The sequence below is a fragment of the Condylura cristata genome, unplaced genomic scaffold (assembly GCF_000260355.1).
Source record: "Condylura cristata isolate star-nosed mole 26May11 unplaced genomic scaffold, ConCri1.0 scaffold00032, whole genome shotgun sequence".
Taxonomy (NCBI): domain Eukaryota; kingdom Metazoa; phylum Chordata; class Mammalia; order Eulipotyphla; family Talpidae; genus Condylura; species Condylura cristata.
The window spans coordinates 15,685,861-15,704,215 of record NW_004567133.1 but is presented as its reverse complement, the minus strand read 5'-3'; the positions used below and the strand labels follow the sequence as shown (position 1 = coordinate 15,704,215).

The following is an 18,355-nucleotide window of genomic DNA, read 5'->3' as shown; positions in this document are numbered from 1 at the left end:
GCACTAAGAAACTTAAGCCACTTCCGCATGATTCCTGCCTGCCCCGGAGGTGACCACAGGGCGCGGCAGACCTCTCCTGGCCCGCCCGCTGCTCCCCTCAGCAGTGTACTTCGTCTATCTGCCTGTTCTGCTCCCCGCTCTGTCTCTGGTGAATCCTCTCACCCTCCGCATCTCTGACCTGTACCCCAGTTCTGTATGAATAAATAAATAAATCTTTTAAAAAAAAAAAGTGATATTGGTCTAAATGACCTCTAATTCCTTTCCTTCTCGCAATTCAACAAGATTGTGTTCAACATCATCATCCACAGATGAGAAGGCTGAGATCCAGAAAGTCTAAATCTTACCAAGGACTATTTATAAGAGCAACACTTGGGTGAGAATCCACTGTTTTAGTTTTGGTTTTAGGATGGTTGATTTTACATGTCAATTTGATTGGGCCATAAGGAACCCAGATATTTGGTCAAACATTATTCTGGGGGTGTCTTTCTGGGAGTTTTAGGTGAGGTTGACATTTAAACAGTAAATCGAGTAAAGCAGATTGCCCACCCCAATGTGAGTGAGCCTTATCCAGTCCGTTGAAGGCCTGAATAGAGCAAAAAGAATGACCCTTTCATGAGTAAGGGGAATTCCTGCTGCTGACTTCCTTCAGCACCAAGCCCAAAACATCAAATCTTCCAGCTCAAATTGGAACTTACACCATTAACTCTCCTGGGCCTCCAGCTGGATGGCATTAGCTTGGGATTAGCTTCCATAATTCCATGAACCAATCTCTCTCTCTCTCTCACCCTCTTTCCTCCCTACCTCTCTTCATTCTGTTTCCTTTTCCTTCTTGCTATATATAAGATATAGATATAAAAATATATATATAATGTATATATTTATACACACATATCCTATTGGTTCTATTTCTCTGGAGAACCCTGACTAACACAAGTTCTATTTCCACCATCACATAAAAATTTTGATGATGGCAAGAATGTGGCTTGCCTGAGAATTACACCCACACCCATCTGGACTTCACTTTCCATACTTTCTGTCAGTAAACACATTCTTTGTGCCCTCACATCCCAAACCTCTGGGTGGGCACCAATTCCCAACTGTCCTGGGTAACAACTAACTGAGCAAAGAGCCAGGTACCCCTGAGAATTTGTTCACTGAGGATGGACCTTGTGTCTGAATGAAGAACAGTTCCCATTATTGAACCAAAAACCTTCTGCACTCAACTCAATGCCCCACAAATACTAAGGTTCTCCAGTCTGGCTGGCTGGCAGTATGATCCCTGTGGTCCCAGGTAAGTGCCAGTCTTTGGGGATGTTTCCTTCCTCACCCATATGTTGTCATCAGCATTCAACCCATACTCCAAGGAGACCTCAGGAAGAACTCCAGCATCTCCATTTGTAAAGATCACTTTTCTCAGGTGCCCTGTCCAGTGAACTCCCATGACCCTTGTGTCCCTAAACCCCTGAGTTTTCTACATTTAAGTTTCAGCCTTGAAACTCAATACCACGAGCTGGGGATTGGACTCGTCTAGTTTACTTCCATCTTCTGTCTGATATTCAGTGACTTGAAAAATCACCATTTCACATCTTTTTTTCCATTTTTGGTGACTTGAAAAATTAACATGTTCTAGGTTTTTGTCCATGTTGGTGGCATTAGTAAGATATACCCAATCCCTATTACTCCATCTTGATGACAGGATGACAAGATAGGAAATATAACGAAGATAATTAAGACCATCAAACCTATCAACACACTCCTAACAGAACTTACAAACCCAAAAGTTATTTTTACATCATCTGCCAAAAACCCAGGTATCATAAAGAAGGAAAAATTAGATTTCTTCTACACACTGTAAGTGATAAAGATATTTTCAGCTCTGACTCTCAAGTGACCTGGTTCCATCATACTCTATCACTTGTTCATTTGACAAATTTGGGGATATTACAGGGAAGCTGAATACCCACGTTACTCTACACCCTGCCAGAACAAATATTTTCTCCTAACTTTCAAAGAACATCTACAAACTAGTTCACTCAAGAAGGGGGAACTCTCCTTAGGTAATTAGTAAGTATATGAAGAAAGTATCTTGAGAATGATAACCATAATCTTCTCAAAGCAGAGGCAAGAGGCCCTAAGATAAAGAACAAGAACCTTGATCATAGGGTACCTGAAGTCCACATTGCCTACTTCTGGCATGCTAATCAAATGCTTCAATATAGTTGCCTGTTACCTAGAGCAAAACCTAACCTAAGGACTAGGTTAATTCTCAGCTAAAGATGAAAGAAAATGTATTTAAAGTGGTTAGCACATAAGAGACACTTGATACATGGTAGGTTATATAATTAGAGTACATTTCCATAATCACAACTTAAAATAGATATGCTTCCATAATGAAACTTATGAAACTTGAAGTTTCCTTTTCTCCTGTACACACACAAAAATATTAATTATATTAAAATTTTGAAATTTCCTTTTACTAACATGATGGGAATGAAAGGAAACGACCACTACATTTGGGAGAGCTGTTGTGTATCATGCAGGAAACTGGGATGTGTTTGTTTATTCCAAATGTTTGGACAGGACTTGACCAAACAACGCAAATCCTCAGGAAGCTGGCTATGGGGATTTGGACGAGAACATACCAGACACCATCAGATCTGCAGGTTCATTCACCAAACCTGGGGGCCTGTGTGAAAAGGTGGCTGGCTTCCCGTGCCCACGCGGAACCCAGCTAGCATCACCAGGCTGGGCAGTGACTCCTCCATCCCTGGGACCTGAGCCAGGCTTGGAGCACCAGGAGCCTGCGTGGGCACTCAGTCACACCTGCAGGCGGGCAGCATCCAAACGGAGGCAAGAGAAAGGGGAAGCGGGACGCGAGGGGACAAAGGCGAGAACAGGTGGGGAGGCCCGTTCCGGCTGTCTAGCTCCCACTTGGAAGGGGTGACAGGGAGGGCTCTGTGCTGCATGTGAGGAAGCACGCAGACAACACGGTTCCAGGCGGCAAACAAAGGACAGCTTGGAGGTGAGCCAGCCCCCAGTACATGCCCTTCACACTGTGTCGCGTGCCCCTCTCTCGGTAGAGAGAAATTTTCACTTTGCTGTTTGGTGGGACAGCTGCTATTTCCCAGCTCACGGCAAGTATTAAAGAGAAGTGGAGGTTCCCCTCGCTCCCCGCTTCTTAAGTCTAACCTCCTTACTGCAGATCCAACACTTGGCTCGCCATCTCTGTCATGGCTCCAGCCTGGGACAGTGCTGGTTTCTTCTGATGCCAAAAAGTCACTGTCCTGATGACTTGCTTGTCGGCTCATCCTGTGATGCATTTCACTTTTTTCACGTAGTGATTAAAACTGCTGGCACAGGTGAGCAAGGGCCACAGTTTAGAGATCCTCGGGGGTCTGCAGTCTCTATCAGGATGTCCAGCACACCGCAGACACTGTGCAGACACCCACCCAAGCAAGATCATGGTGGAGAAAAGGGAGGATCCCTGGTGGGCAAGTATAACTGGAATTCACAGGTCAACTCTCTGTCTCCAGTGACCTCCTTCCCCTCGGGGGTTATTTACTAAATACTGTTGAAGCTCTCCCTGGTTTGGCCCCAGTTTCTCTTGCGATTCTTCATTTTCTTAAGTGATATTCCTGAATGTGGGCTTTAGCTGCCATGTATAAATTCACCTGTGTGTTGTATTTTTCAGTCTTTTCTCTCCAGTTGCCTACTTGAGATTTCCACTTAGATGTCTCAAAAATGTGTTCTGTTGGAAATGTTTGAAATTGGATGTGGTTCCTGATTCACTTTCCCTAAATTTGTTTCTTCCTAGTTTTGTAAACGGCACCATGACCCATTCAACTGTACAAGTCAAAAAAATATTCATTACTGCATGTCTCTCATCACTTCATATTCGTCCATCCAGTCTTGTTAATTTATCTCCAAAACAGGGAGATAAACACCCACCTTCCTCTGAATCCACAGCCATTATTCTAATCCAAGACACTACTGTCTCTCTAGACTACGTCACAGCCTTCTCACTGGTACCTGGACTTGCCCATTAAGGACACCTGCCTCTAGCAAGCTTTCAGCAGGCACCAAAACTAATAAAGACAGTACTTTCCTTTGTTTTGTCTTTTTGTGGAAGAGAATGCAACTGATATTTAGTCATATCTCCAAATTAACAAGTTTCAAAGTACTTTCCTAGTATTCAACCCAGGAGGAAGTAAATCAAGATATCATTTTGTTAGACATGTTGGTTCCCAAAACCCAAAGACGTTCATCTGATCTAAGGCAAACTAGAATATTACTAGTGTTTTCTCTGTGACCCTAAAATAACCAAACCACCTTTCCCTCAAGGTAAAAGAACAGCCAATTTCTGGTCCTTCCAACTTGCCAGCAGTGGGTTTCCACCATTTGTCAAGCTATTCATTGGCTGCCAATTAGAAATGATTGACTTGCATTGCAGGTTGGCATACAGCAATTCTGACTGCCAGCCAAAAAAAGAGCGTGCTGTGTTCCAGGAGAGATGGCACTAACAGAGATGATGCCGAGGAGAAGCTGTTGACTTAGCGTTCAGGTGGAATGTTCAGGGCATACAGCTCACCAGCCCGGGGCCATCAAGACACCTGAGGTCCAGGTCAGGCTGTGCATCTGATCAGGGGAGGGAGAACCCACATCTTTGGAAAGCCAACTATATCCTAGACGTCCCACTAGGTGTATTACATGGAACGTCTAAGTGTCACATCGTCTTGCATGTTTGAGGTGCTGTCTTGGGCTCTGTTCCTGAGTTCAGAGTCCCAATCAGATTTCTAGCACAGGCCCAGAAGACAGTTTGGTCTCCTAGGTGCCTGGTGTCCTTTTCAGAAATGTTTGTCGATTCACTCAGGGAAGTTCTGGTCAAGTTCAATCAAGTTCAAAGAATTAACTGAGCAAGTTCTTTTACTGGCATGGAAAAAAAAAAAAAAAAACAAAACCAAAAGCCCAACAGTGATCGTTCTGATTACCACATAAAATTATGCCAACCAGGTGTAGTGCAGCCCCTGACTAGGTCATTAAGCCAGAAGCTATCCCTGTGGTTATTTTAAAATGGCAATTTTAACTTGGATGTGGATTGAACTCAATCACTTGTATGGCTTCCTTCCATTTCCCATTCTGCCTGGGTAATAATTTACAATGTTGTTGCTTCTCAAAGCAGAAATCTGACTTCATAAATCAAGAAGTTAGTGTAAAGCATGTAAGTGGTCAAGCTAGGTATCATTAACTAAGGCCAAATAACTTCTCATCAATACAAATTCATAACTCTCCCAGCTAAAGGTTTTTTTCCTCCCTCATTTGTGCAATAGAGGTGCTGGAGCACTTCTGTGTGACTTCAGTGCAATCACTCTCCTCCTCCTCCTCCCCTGCCTGAAATGGGAGCCACAGGACAGACAGTCAGTAATTCAATCATTAAAAAACAAGATTGAAATATATTTCTGTTTCTGTCTTCTCCGCCTGGATATGGCTTACAGGGTAACAAGTACAAATTAAATAATGGCGGTGATTAAGAAGAAGACAACCATGGCTTGACAGCTATTGTGAAAGGCCTACTGTGTGCCAGACCCAGTGATGCTATATTGCATACATGGTTTTATTTAATTCTGCTATGAGGATGGTAGTGCTGCTTGTACACACACATACACAAACTTTAGCACAAACCTGGATGGGGACCAGCTAGTAACTGACACTTGCTAAGCATCGAGTAAATTCAAAGCCAAGTCTGTCCACCACCCAGACCATGAACGTCTCTTGATGCCATGCTGCCCGGCTGCCATGGGCCACGTGCCTCCCAGACTATCTTTATCAAGAGGGCCTGCGTCTAAAACCATTCATCTCTTCCTTTCGGCCACCTCCTCCTTCAAGGTGGAGGATGACACACATATAGACGCACACATGTTGTGCATTACCCGCTCCATTGTGTCACCGCTCACAGTAGCCACTGGAGACGGCCTTCCATGCACCAGAATCTGGACTTAGAGGCAAAGGCTTTCTTAACCCACATTACATCCAAGGGAGCAGAGTTGGAGGAATTACATGACTCACCCGAAGTCTTAGTGTTAAGGGGAAGGATGTCCTGAAGGAGCTCTGCAGTCTTATGGATCCCACCCCCTACTCCAGCTTTCCGGACTCCATCCCCTACTCCAGTGACTGGAAACTACAACTCCCAGCAGTACCAGGGAGAGAACTGCGAGGACCCAAGGGCGGAGCTAGCAGGAATTCTGGGACATTTGGGGATAAATAGGACACAATTGTGTCTCTCTCGCTCTCTTGCTTGGGAAGCAGCTCTCCTGACCACGTGATTCAATGTGTTCAGTCAGCCTAGTCGTAAGGTATTCCAGTTACTCTGTATCCTGCTCTCTTTCCCTGGGTTGTTTCCTATTCATTTTCCCTTTTGTAAATGAACCTGTTATTGACCCTTTGTGTGTCCCTGCAGTATAGCTGAATTGTGAGTGCACGGGTGAGGCCCCACAGACAGGCAGCCTGGTCCACTCTGGGCTACCCTGTGACATTAGCTCTAGAAGAATTCAGATTAGGGATCAAGCCAAGCAACCTCACTCCAGCACCCACCCTGGACCACAACATCACCCTGCCCCCCGGGACCCCACTACCAGTGAACAGAACAGATGCTGGGGACAGAACGGGACAGACAGACTTGGTTCCACCCCGTGAAACAGGTGATGGTTTACCTTCCCAGTTCTGGGAGTTGTGCTGTGTGCTGGGTGAAGGAACAGATGTTTAATAACTTTGCAGTAGCAAGGAGGAGGTTACATAACATGGCTGAGCTATTTTTGAACTTTGGAAAATGCTGACTGCTCATTTCAATGTGCCTTCTGTAAAACCAGGAATGTGAACCACAAAGAGCACTTTCCCCTCTTCCCCACTTTTTCCTCCTGAAATCCCAGGGTCAGAAGCAGGTCCTCAGTAAGGATATTGACACTCATCCCGCCATTAGACTTCTGTTCTGGGTCCAGTGCCCGAGCAGTAAGTCACTGTCACGATACCCTAACTACCCAGCTCTGTGTGCAGATCACATGCGATGCCCATGAGGGCCTCTGGGGACACGTGCGATGAGTCCCAGATGTCCTGCCCCCTCAGAGCTGGGTGTCAGGTCCCCCAGCAACTCACGTCATGTCACCATCAGGTGTGGCTTCACCTGAACCTCTGCTGAAGTGATCTATATCCTCCTTACCACAGAGTGGCCCACGGGAACTACATGTTTACTGGAGGCTTTTTAATCCAATTGCAAATGTTACCTGAAACTATGACACTGGGAATACGGCTTTGTTAGGTTGGTTTTCAGTAGAAGAACTGGGGTGCGTGGGTGAGAGGATTCACTAGCGACAGAATGGAGAGCAGAACAGGTGGAGGATCTACTGAAATCGAATGCTGAGGGGAGCAGGGGTCACCTCGCTGGCCGGGGATTGAACTCAGGCCATAGTGATGACATGCTGAGATTTGACTCCTAGGACACCAGGGAGGCCTTGCGCTTTTTGTTTAGGAGACTCCTCATGTGAAGATTTCAATTCTCCCTAAACTCATCTACACTTTCTTCAACATAATTCCAATCAAAATCCCAAAAGGATTTTTGGAAAGAAATCATTGTTTCTTTTTCTTTTTTAACATTCTTACATCGTTGTTCAGTTTGTGCAGTCATCGCTTCCTCCCCTGAGGTGTAGTCACTTCATTCACCACCACGTCACCTGTGAACCATCACCACATCCCCTTGTGTTCCTCCCGCCCCTGCTCGGACTGGTAAAGAGACACAGAGTTGCATTCTGGATTAGCAAACAATCCAACCACCTGCTGTCTCCCGGAAACACACCTCAGCTCTAAAGATAAACGCAGACTGAAAGCAAAGGATTGAAAACAATTCTACAAGCAAATGGCCCCCTGAAGCAAGCGGGGGCAGCCATACTGATAGCAGGTAAAATAGATTTCACACTAAAAAAGGTGACAAGAGACACCAGTGGACACTATAGAATGATCAAGGGGACAATGCACCTGAAAATGTTCCATTTTCAAAGCCCGAAGAGGGAACTGCTCACTCTATGGCCCTGAGCTCCCACGGACCACACTGGCAGGCTGTAGAGGCGCGAGTCCTCAGCCTTCAGCAACCCGGGCTGGAGATCCCATACTGTCAACCGTCCACATGGCCATCGAGAGGTGATCAAATTAATGCCAAAACATTTAGACACCAGAATACATAATAGCAACAGAGATGCATACGCAGGAATCATAATGTCTGTGCTCATCAGTGAGGTTCTGGCAGAGAACGTGACGGGGAGGGAGGCCTGACCTCAGCTGCACACACATCTGCCCGGCTGCTGGACACCCCCAGCTCATCACGGGGATTCTCCCGCTCGTGGACTGAGACGAAGCGAGCATGTCTCGGAGGGACCTTTCCACTTCCCTGTGAGGTGACACATGATCTGTGAGGTCTTACTTCTTTTAAAATAAACAAACCTAATGGTCACCTTTGTTTTCTGTGGTGAGTGCTGGGGGAATTTCATCTGACTGTATCCTTCTGTAACGTTCTTCTTTTCAACAAGATCATGCTTCGCTTAACCTTGAGGCTACATTCCCAGATACAGTCTGAGAAATGCATTCACTTTGAGGCAATTGTGATTTTGTGCAGAAGTCATGACGTGCATGACTGTCTGTTGTAATTACCCAAATCTAGGTGTCGAGCCTGCGGGACCACCCGCCATCAGCCCTGCGGCTGGTCGTTGGCAGAAACGCCAAGCGAAGCCTGGCTTCTGGTGACAGGAACTCGACTTCAGACATTTCCTCCACGCTCATCAGACTGTACATTCTTTGAGGAGATCAGTTATATTTTCATTCACCTTTGTGTCCCAGGGGTCATCTTTGGGTCCGGGAACAGAAGGAACTCTGGACAGAGGACAGAGAGATAGCGTGGCCTTAACCCTTCTTTATAGTTCTTCAAGCTCTCACGCTGGCCTTGCCTGGTAAATTCCCATTCTTTCCTGGGAAGCTGAGGGGGCACTGAAGTCATGGGCAGGGTGGCAAGGCCTCTGCTTTGCCTTTATCAGACCTACACCTGAGGTGAGCACCGCCAGGGTCCTAGAGCAGAGGGTGAGGGCGGGAAGGGACTGAGCAACCACTGACATCCGCCCTCAAAGTGTAACTTCTGGGAAAAGCACAGTATCATTTAATAGAAGTAGGATTCTTCTTTTTAAAGGAATGGTTACAAATACCCCTCTCAAATTCCTTCTCCTGTGTATGTCTCAATTGCCCTAAAATTGAATTATGTTTCCATCAAAATCGAACATTTCTGAATATTTCAAGCGCTGGGGCAGTACACATTATGGGAAGCAGGAGTTCATTTGCCCAACCCGTCTTTCGGCTGGCAGCAACTCTACCTCCGATGGGGCTCCCAGGTCTCAGACTGATTTATTGAAGTTGTTTCCTGATATTTGGATAATTATTTAAAATACTGAAAAGCATCGTTAAAGCAGGATCGTTAAAGAGCGGAACAGGAGAGGGGGCGGAGACATTTCCCTCCCCCCACCATGGCCTCTTAATTCAAGAGTTCATTTTTCACTTAAATGTCAGCTTTACAGAAGCGTCATCTGCCTACCCACTCCCCTCCCCCCCACTCTCACACACAAATGCGCAGCCTCATCTTAGCAATAATTCCTAATTCAAAGAAGTCCTAAAGCCTTCCAGGGATATCTCAGAATGACACGTTACTCTGCTGTAATAAACCAATCTGGTTTGCTGACAGTCATTTCTGATCTTCAGAAATTCCCCACTTGTTCTGACAGCCATGAATTAATTAGTGACTGGGTGCTGCGGACCGGGCTAAACAGCATTTCTCAGGTATCACTCAGTCAACACTCATGAGACCCTCTAGGACACTGATTGTCAACCAGGGTCCCCAGGGAAGCAATACAACTTCTCTCCCCATCACCCCCCTAAGGAACCTGTTAAACCTGAAACTTCTCAGAGCCCAGCCCAGTCCCACTGAATGAGAGGCTCAACCGGGCGGGCGTGAGCTATTCACATACTCTCCCCGTGGTCCTGAGGTTGAACTTAACAGCCTGAAGGCAGGTGCCACCACTTTGCAAAGCACAGTGGGAGCCCAGAATGGTAAGTGACTGGCCAAGTCACACAGAGAGTGGAAGAGACAAGATTTGAGATATGAGGTTTGGTCTCACTCCAGCACCCAATCTCTTAATCACAGTGCCCACTGTCCATTATCAGAGGCATTATCAAAAGCAGTGATGAAATCCACCGGCCAGAGGTAAAACATGCAAAATTGTCATAAACGTGGTTCTGTCTCAACAGCTGTGCCATAAGGATGACTCACAAAGAACAATGATGCTTCTCAGCAACATAAAATTTAACAATGTCCAGCAAGATGGGACTCATGAAATAAATCACGATGCATCCATGTGAAGGAACATACCGTGACTTTAAAAGCGATGTTTGCCAAGGTTGCCAATGGCCTAAAGGCTACTTAGGAAATAAGATTAAATTCAGATGCAAGTCTAAACAGAGACCAGGGACCCTGGGTGGGGAGTTTTCTCAAGTGTATCAAGCTGGTGAGAACATGGAGAGTCATGGAATGTCACAAACTCTTGTCAGGAATGTACATGGATAGTTACGCTCTAGGGTAATTTGGCAATCAATATTTAAATTTTCAAAGGCACGTTTTCTATGACCCTCAAATCTACTTCTGAGATTCAACCCCAGAAAAGTTCTTGCACATGTGCTTAAGCTGACGTGTAGTATGATTATCCCCGAGGGTAGTTTTCCTAATAGAAAAATAAACGAAGCAATATAAATATCTATCATTGTGAAGATGGGCTAAATAAGTCACGGTGTTATGCCTGCTGAGAAATGCAATGGGTGGGTTACCAAGCTTGTAGATATTCAATTATATACACGTATGCATGTGTGTACACATGTCTGCCTATAAATATACACACGTGTAACATATAGATAGGAGCAAATAAATGATAAACCTACACACATACATGCTTACATGTGCCGCTTGGCAGAGAGAACAGACAACAGAAAGATACTAGGTACTAGGTGGGTAGACAGATAGACCTCAAGTGTCGGTTTGCCAGGCAAGTTATTAAGTAAAGGAAGCGAGCAGCAGAATGCCAAGGCTGATGCTACTCAGAAAGAAAAGGCGCTGCAATGAGAAACGGGGAAGGAGATCAGAATCCAACAAAACACGCCTATCCGGAAACACACACGTTCTCTATCTCCAGCACACACTTTCAATAAGTATGTGTTGCTCTGAGTAGCTCAACAAACAACAAAACTCCAAACCCACACTGGAGACAAGCAAATGGCGCCTCTTACTGGTGAAGGGTGTGCGGTGGGGCCTCTGGCTTCTCCGTCTGCCCGTAGCAGCTGGCCTTGGCCTCGGGGATGAAGGAGAACTTCTCCAGCATGGAAGCTGCCGCGGTGGTGAGGATGCCCAAACCGTCCCTCACTCTCGCCTCCAGGCTGTAGTCCCAGTCATCATAGGACACTGAAATGAGTCCTGATGGAAACTCTTTGGGGATGAGCTCTGTGTTCCCAGACACCAAGCTGGGGACAATCCAGAAGAAATCATACCCCGTGAGGCCAAGGGAGCGGGCCTCGCTCAGAATGAGGACAGCCTCATCTTTGGAACAATAGAGCAGGATGACAGAAGAGTGGATCTTCTTTAGCTGAACTTGTGTCTTTGCATCCTCGAAGGAGGTATCCAGGGTAATCACATTCTGCATATCCCAGCCCACGAAGCTGTTGTCCACTGTGGTCTTGATGAAGCTGATGAATTCCCGGTAGCCAGGGAAGATGGTGGTCACAAGGGAGAAGACGTGCCAGTCGTAATCCTGCATGATCTTCAGCATGACCGTGGCTTGTTGCTGGATGGACGCTCCAAACTGGAAGAAGGTAGACGTCGGATCCTGCCAACAGGTTAAAAGAAAACAAAACAGAGAATGAGGCAGCAGGCAGCGCAGATACAGCCATATGTTTTATAGACTTAAAGGAGGTCCTTCTTGGAAGTGAGGGAAAATGTATCACGCACTATTCATTTGCAAGCATTCCTGAGCACCTACTATATGCCAGATTCTGGAATGCGTGCTAGAAATACAGAAATAAAAGAGGCCCCTCAACCTGGAGCCCACAGCTGGGTACAGTGAAAGACATCTGTTATTTCATCAGCCCCTCATCGATTCTCTTCATTTTCCTCAAGCTCATCCCACCCCAGCCCCCTTTTAATCCATATGGTTTCAACAGTATAGCTCTATCTGGCATCCAGGCTCATGCCTGGAAAAAGAAGCCAAGAGAGTCAAAATAACTTCAGGATGTAGAGACAGATTCCTGGTGACATACCTGGAGCACCTGGAGGCTGTCATACCTGAAGGCATTCTTTCTGGTCCCTCTTGTTATGTAAGCTGACAAGCTCCCCCAGTCATTTAAATTGATTTGAGTAGGGTTTCTGTCCCTTGAATTCTAGACTCATGTGTGATGTAGAGCAAAGCAAACGACTGGCAGACATATACCTCATCACTGGACAAATATTTGTTTGGATATAGACAGTGTTTTAGAACTTGGGGAAATAGTGATATGTAAGTCAGATTATAAGACTCATACAGACATGGTCTCTGTCTTCATTGACTCACTGGGAATTTGAGGAAGAGAAACTTCCAAGCCTGGGAGCTGAGAGAGGCAATGTTGAAGGAGAATCTCAGTATTACGGGCAGACTCTAGTCAGAGGAGCCCCAAGGATACATCGCCAGGAACCGGAGATAAATGCATTATGGCTCATGAAGTAGGGGAGAATGAGGTGGTTTTCAGAGTTCAGCAGGAACACCTTCATGTACAGCCTCCGGGCAATGTTGATGGGCTGAGATTCTATTCTGAGCCCAAGGGGGTGGGGTATGGTGTGCTCTTAAGCTGAAAAGTGACATGATCACCTGCATTGGGTTAAAGAACCGCTAAGAGACCCAACATCTCCCTACGTCTACAAGTCTATGATTAGATTATGAGAACAAATTTCCATCCAGAAAAGGCAAGTGTTGCATACAGCAACTGATGAACCATTTTCTCACCTCCCAACTCACCTCTGGATCCTACAGGGCTGCGAGTTGTCATGGGAAACTGAGGCACAGCTAGTGAATCTCTGTGCTCGGGTTTGGGGGCCACATCAGCCCCCTTCCCAACGCAAAGCCACAGCCTTCCTGGAGCTGTGAAAAGCTTGAGACAGCAGATACCTAACCCAAGTGTGGACAGGTGTGCAAGGTGTGAGACTGCCAGGTAAGCAGGAGGTGTGCCAGCACCTTATAGCAAAACAGGATTTGACAAATGCTGACATCTATTTGTTTTGGGGAAATGAAGACTCCTTGATGGTCCTTAGATGACATCCATGCTTTCATTCTGTGTTCTGTATTTTCCACATGCATTTAACACAACTAAAATAGCACAAAGGTGAGGATTCTTCTACACGTGAGTGTGCATGTGTGTCTGTGCCAAGAGTGAGTGCTTTCATCCATGTCTTCTGGAACAATACTTTGTAGTTGTGCATCTCAACACCCTCAGAAAGCTACTTTGCTTTCCTTGTGATGCTCACCGAGTGAAGTTTTATCTGAATAGCCAAAAGCTATTGTTCTTCAAGATACTTTTTCCTAAAACGTATGGGGTGATGGCTGTGTGGTAGGGAAAGAGTTGGAGCACAATATAGCCTGAGGCAGAGGGAAACACAGGGATGAATACCTTCTGGGCTCCTTCCAACATGATAGGACGATGAATTTTACCTAATTAAATCAATTAAAGTGGGTAACAGATTTAAAGACTTTGGGCCATTATCTTTCTCCCTACAGTAGCTTTTGGAGAAATCCAATATTCTTGGATTGATTAATCATTTTAAATCACATCTCAACAAGACTGAACAGCTCAAGGGCAGAGATGTTGCTGTCCTCATTTCTCTGTCCCCAGAACCTGGCAGAAGGCTTGGCACATGACACACCAATAAATGGAGGGTGAGGGACGCACGAGTGAGTGGGTATGTGACCGCAGTCTAGGAGGAACGACCTTGCTTTGAGCAGTAAGTGAAAGGCGAGAAGTCAGCACCTGAGCCTGGACTTCATATAGTTCCTGAATATTATGTCCAAAAAATTAAAGAGTTCCCCACTGCCACCCTATTACTCTGAGGAACCACTTCTCCACCCACTGGCAAAAATATTTTTCACCTACCATATTGATAAGACCCATAATAAGCCTTAGGGGCCATCCATAGAGCCTCACTAAATAGCATAAAGGCAACAGCATCAAGAGCCAATCGAAGAAGCGAAAGCAACAGCCAGCATCTCTCATCAGCCTCAAGCACAGTCAGCGGCCTCGGGAAAGGGACTGAAGTTCCATGGCACCATCTGCAAGGAAGCTTCCGGGGCATCTCAGCTGAGCTCACATCCTGTGTCTATGTGTAACCACTGGAACTTTCTAGGCCAGAGTTTCTTGGCCTATGAAGTGAGAGCCAGCCCAGTGGGTGGTGGTGAGAATGAAGTGGAGGGAGTGAGGAGCCACCCACTCCTGACTCATCCTGACTGAGGACCCTCACCTCATCCTCGGCCCTCTAAACTTCAGGATCATTTCTGGAAACCTGAGGGGATCCTTCCCAGGTCTGAAAGGGGAATCTCCAGATCTACTGGCTGCCCCTTCACGCCTCCTCGCTCCTCAAGCCTCCTCTTTATTCTGAGCCCAAAGTGCCAACAGGGGCTCTTCTCACAGCCATAAGCCGCGCCTTGGAAAGAAAGCTTCGTACCTCACACAGTTATTCTACAGCGCTTCCACTCGAGACCCCCACTTCAAAATCCTGTAGGCCAAAGGCACTCTCTATCCCTCAGAAGGATGGCAGCGAGCAGATATTTGCATGACATAATTGCACAGTGAGGCAATGAAAGGCTTACTTTTCACTGTGGGCTTTTCTAAGGTGGTTTTATGGACTGGCAGGAGGTAATGGGGAGTCTGGCCATGCTCCCAGGACCCAGCAGCTGAGATGCCAGTGGCCCTTTCTTTCCAGACCCTGAGTATCCCTCGGTGTCCCTGCATGGACAGCAGGGTGCCGACCCCCCACACTCACCTCCTCCTGCTACCCTTCCCCTACCCTGCACCGATGCTACAGATCGACCTCTGACCACCTTTGGCACTGGCTTCCTCAGCAGGGTGCAGCTGGGGGAGAGGAACAGATTTTAGACACCCACTTTGGTTCTGCAGCAAACGCAGTTCTCTCCCCAGGCTCAGTGCTCTGCAGAAGATAGAACAAACTGTTTTAAACACAGAGCGAGGGAGGCAGGGGGGTGTGGGAATCTGGGTATCTGCTCTCATCTCTGTAATTCAGTCCCACCATAATAACTGTGATCTCGTTAGATTAGGTCTCCTGAGCTAATGTTCTAGAATATTCCAGAGTTTTCTAAGTCTCCAGGGTGAGACCTGACTCCACGGGTATCAAGGCCTGAAGGCCTGATGTTTAATAGAGTCTAGTCCCAACTTTCATTTCACTTGCCCATGCACACAGGCCATAAAGAACACCCACACCCATTACCTCTGATTCTAACTACCCAAGAGATGAGGTCTTGCAGGTGGTTATAACCCCCCTGGCTGGTTTCTCATAAAGACACAGGAAAAGAGGTTAAGTGATTTCTCTAAAATCCATGTGGCCCCAGCTGGCAACAGCTCAGTGATTTCAAGATTCCCTCCAATGTTTCAGTGTTCTTGCACACACCACTGGCTTTCATTCCTGGATGCACAAGTGAATCACTCAGAGAATTATAAAAAAAAAAAAATAAAATGCAGATGCTTGTGCCCCACGCCAGTCCCAATGAAACTGAATTTCTATGACCTAAGTACAGGAACCCCAAGCTGATTTACTTGCTTTTCTCTGTCTTATTGCAACAGCAGGATGTGTTATTCAAGGGGGCATCTAGAAAGCCTAACACTGTGTCTGATATACAGTAGGGACTCGATAAACATTTGGGGAGGAAATAAATGAGCAGGTAGCTCATCCCAGGGAGCATGAGAAACTGGTTGCTGTTGTCAACTCCAAACCCTTTTCCATAGCTCATTTTCCTTTTGTCAACCAGGGTTGGTGCCAACAAAAAGGATGATGATGCAGGTGACCCACAAAGACCAGGAGGGATTCCTTGGGAATTTGTTTTCTCCTATAAGAGGATTGTCCTGATACAATTCTTGTCACTCTTATAGTGACTATGCTTTAGAACATATTTTATGTCTCAATGGACTACAGTAAAAAAGTCAAACCGATCAGTCCTAGAATTCAGATGGATAGCTTTTTCAAATGTATATAAGCTGAATATGTCCCTCTGAGGAAACAATCTCATCCTCACCCATCCTTCTCCTCCTTTATTGTCATCATTATCCACCATCATAATCACCCACTATCATTCACCACAACCACCAACACTATCGTCCACCATCATCATATGTGCAACCTATCATCATAATTATCATCCAACACCATCATCATCCACCACCATCATTATCACCATCATCATCATCCACTACCATCATCTACCACCATCATCATCCACCACCATCATCATCATCCAACACCACCATCATCCACCATCATCACCCACCACCATCATCATCCACCACTACATCATCCACCACCACATCATCCACCACCATCATCACCCACAATCATCAACATCCAGCACATCATCACCCACCACCATCATCAGCAGCAGCAGCAGCATTGTGATAATCATCACAGTTAACATTCATTGGGCATATTCAACACATAGTACAGTGTAGAATGCTTATTATTACCCCTGCATTACAGATCTAAGAATTCAGGCTTAAACCATAAAACCTGCCCAAATCCACACAATAAGTACATGGCAGAGCCAGGATAAAAGACCAGTTTGTATCCAGAAGAGAAATACTTAACTACCAGGAAACATGAATTCCAGGTAGGCAGAACAGAAAACCAGTGTGTGTGTGTGTGTGTGTGTGTGTGTGTGTGTGTGTGTGTGTGTGTGCGCGCGCGCGTGGGGGGGGCTGAATAACCATAACTGAATCTTTCTTGAGGCACTCAATTTGAAAAGAAAATGCCTCAGAAATGGGAAACCAATATAGAGGATCTCACATTAACTGGGAATCCCTTTATGCAGGGGGCTGGGGATGAGAGAGGAAACCCTATCTAGGTGCCAATCCCCCAAAGCACACCCCCGGTCCATCACCCACTAACACAAACACTAGTGCATGCAACCTATAGCTATTGGACTAGTTATGGAGACTTTCAGCAGCAAATCTACCTAATACCACCTCCTTCTGTCCTCCAAATTTCATCTTAAGTTACCGGTAATATTTTGGTTCCCAGCTTAGGCAGGTAATCAAGGTGGTGGAAGTACTCAGCTTCAGAGGCCAGAGGCAGCGTTCCAAGGCATAACTCAAGATTCTGTGCATTAGTTTGTGGACTAGAGTGGAGGGGAGGAAGCAAGAGAACCAAGAAGAGCTCTAAGATCTGGAGTAGTGGGCAGAACAGAGCCACCAAGTCCTTAAATGTGTCCTGGCCTGGGTTCCAAGGCACTACTTCCAAACTACATGTGATCAGCAACATTTAATGAAAATAGGAAATAAAAATCAAATACTTCTCAGTCATACTAGACCCTTTTCAGAGCTCAATCATCTTTAAAACGGACACTCTCCCACCCTCTCCAATCTACCCTCCCACACCCCCAAAGATGCCAATTCTGCGTATCTGGGACAGGGTCCAGGATTTTTCAATTTCCTGGTTGAGTCTAATGTACAGACAGGGTTGAAACATCAATCTAGGCTTTCGGTATGTGACCTCTAGCTGTGTATTAGCTCATCTGGGGGCGTTTTTTGTACCTTCAAATTTCCAGGCTCCATGCCAATCCCACTGAACCAGAATCTCCACTGAGGAGCCCTAGAGTATGCGCTTTCCCTGGAATATTCTGGAGAGCAGCAAAGATGAGGTACCATTTAGACCAACTTCCCTATTCTCCAGGTGAGAAAACTGAGCCTCCAGAATCTTGGAGAAATCATTCCAAGCTTTTTCAGCGTGAGCAGACATGAGGTCTCTCGCCTCCTAATTCAGCACTGCAGTGATTGTGCTGGGATGCAAGAAAGTGTGAAGTGTTTTCTACAAAGAGCATCCACAAGGCTTGGGGGTGTGGAGGAGGGACGTGGGCTTGGCTGACAGCCTGCCTAAGATCCGCTTCCTACTGCATGCGAATTAGTGACATTTACCCTAAGCCTCTGTTTCTCCATCTGGAAAATGGGAATGATGATAACAATAAGCACCTTAAAATGCTGCTGCACA

The 18,355-nt window shown here is 46.0% G+C and overlaps 1 protein-coding gene across 1 annotated transcript in view; it reads right to left on the bottom strand.

The window, feature by feature from the left end:
- The window catches only part of GRIN2A (glutamate receptor, ionotropic, N-methyl D-aspartate 2A), a 319,112-nt gene that overhangs the window by 120,915 nt on the left and 179,842 nt on the right, over window positions 1–18,355 (bottom strand). The window contains exon 4 of the mRNA XM_004692131.1: window positions 11,359–11,951. Coding sequence (XP_004692188.1) covers window positions 11,359–11,951 — 593 coding nt within the window. The remainder of the gene's footprint in view (window positions 1–11,358; window positions 11,952–18,355) is intronic.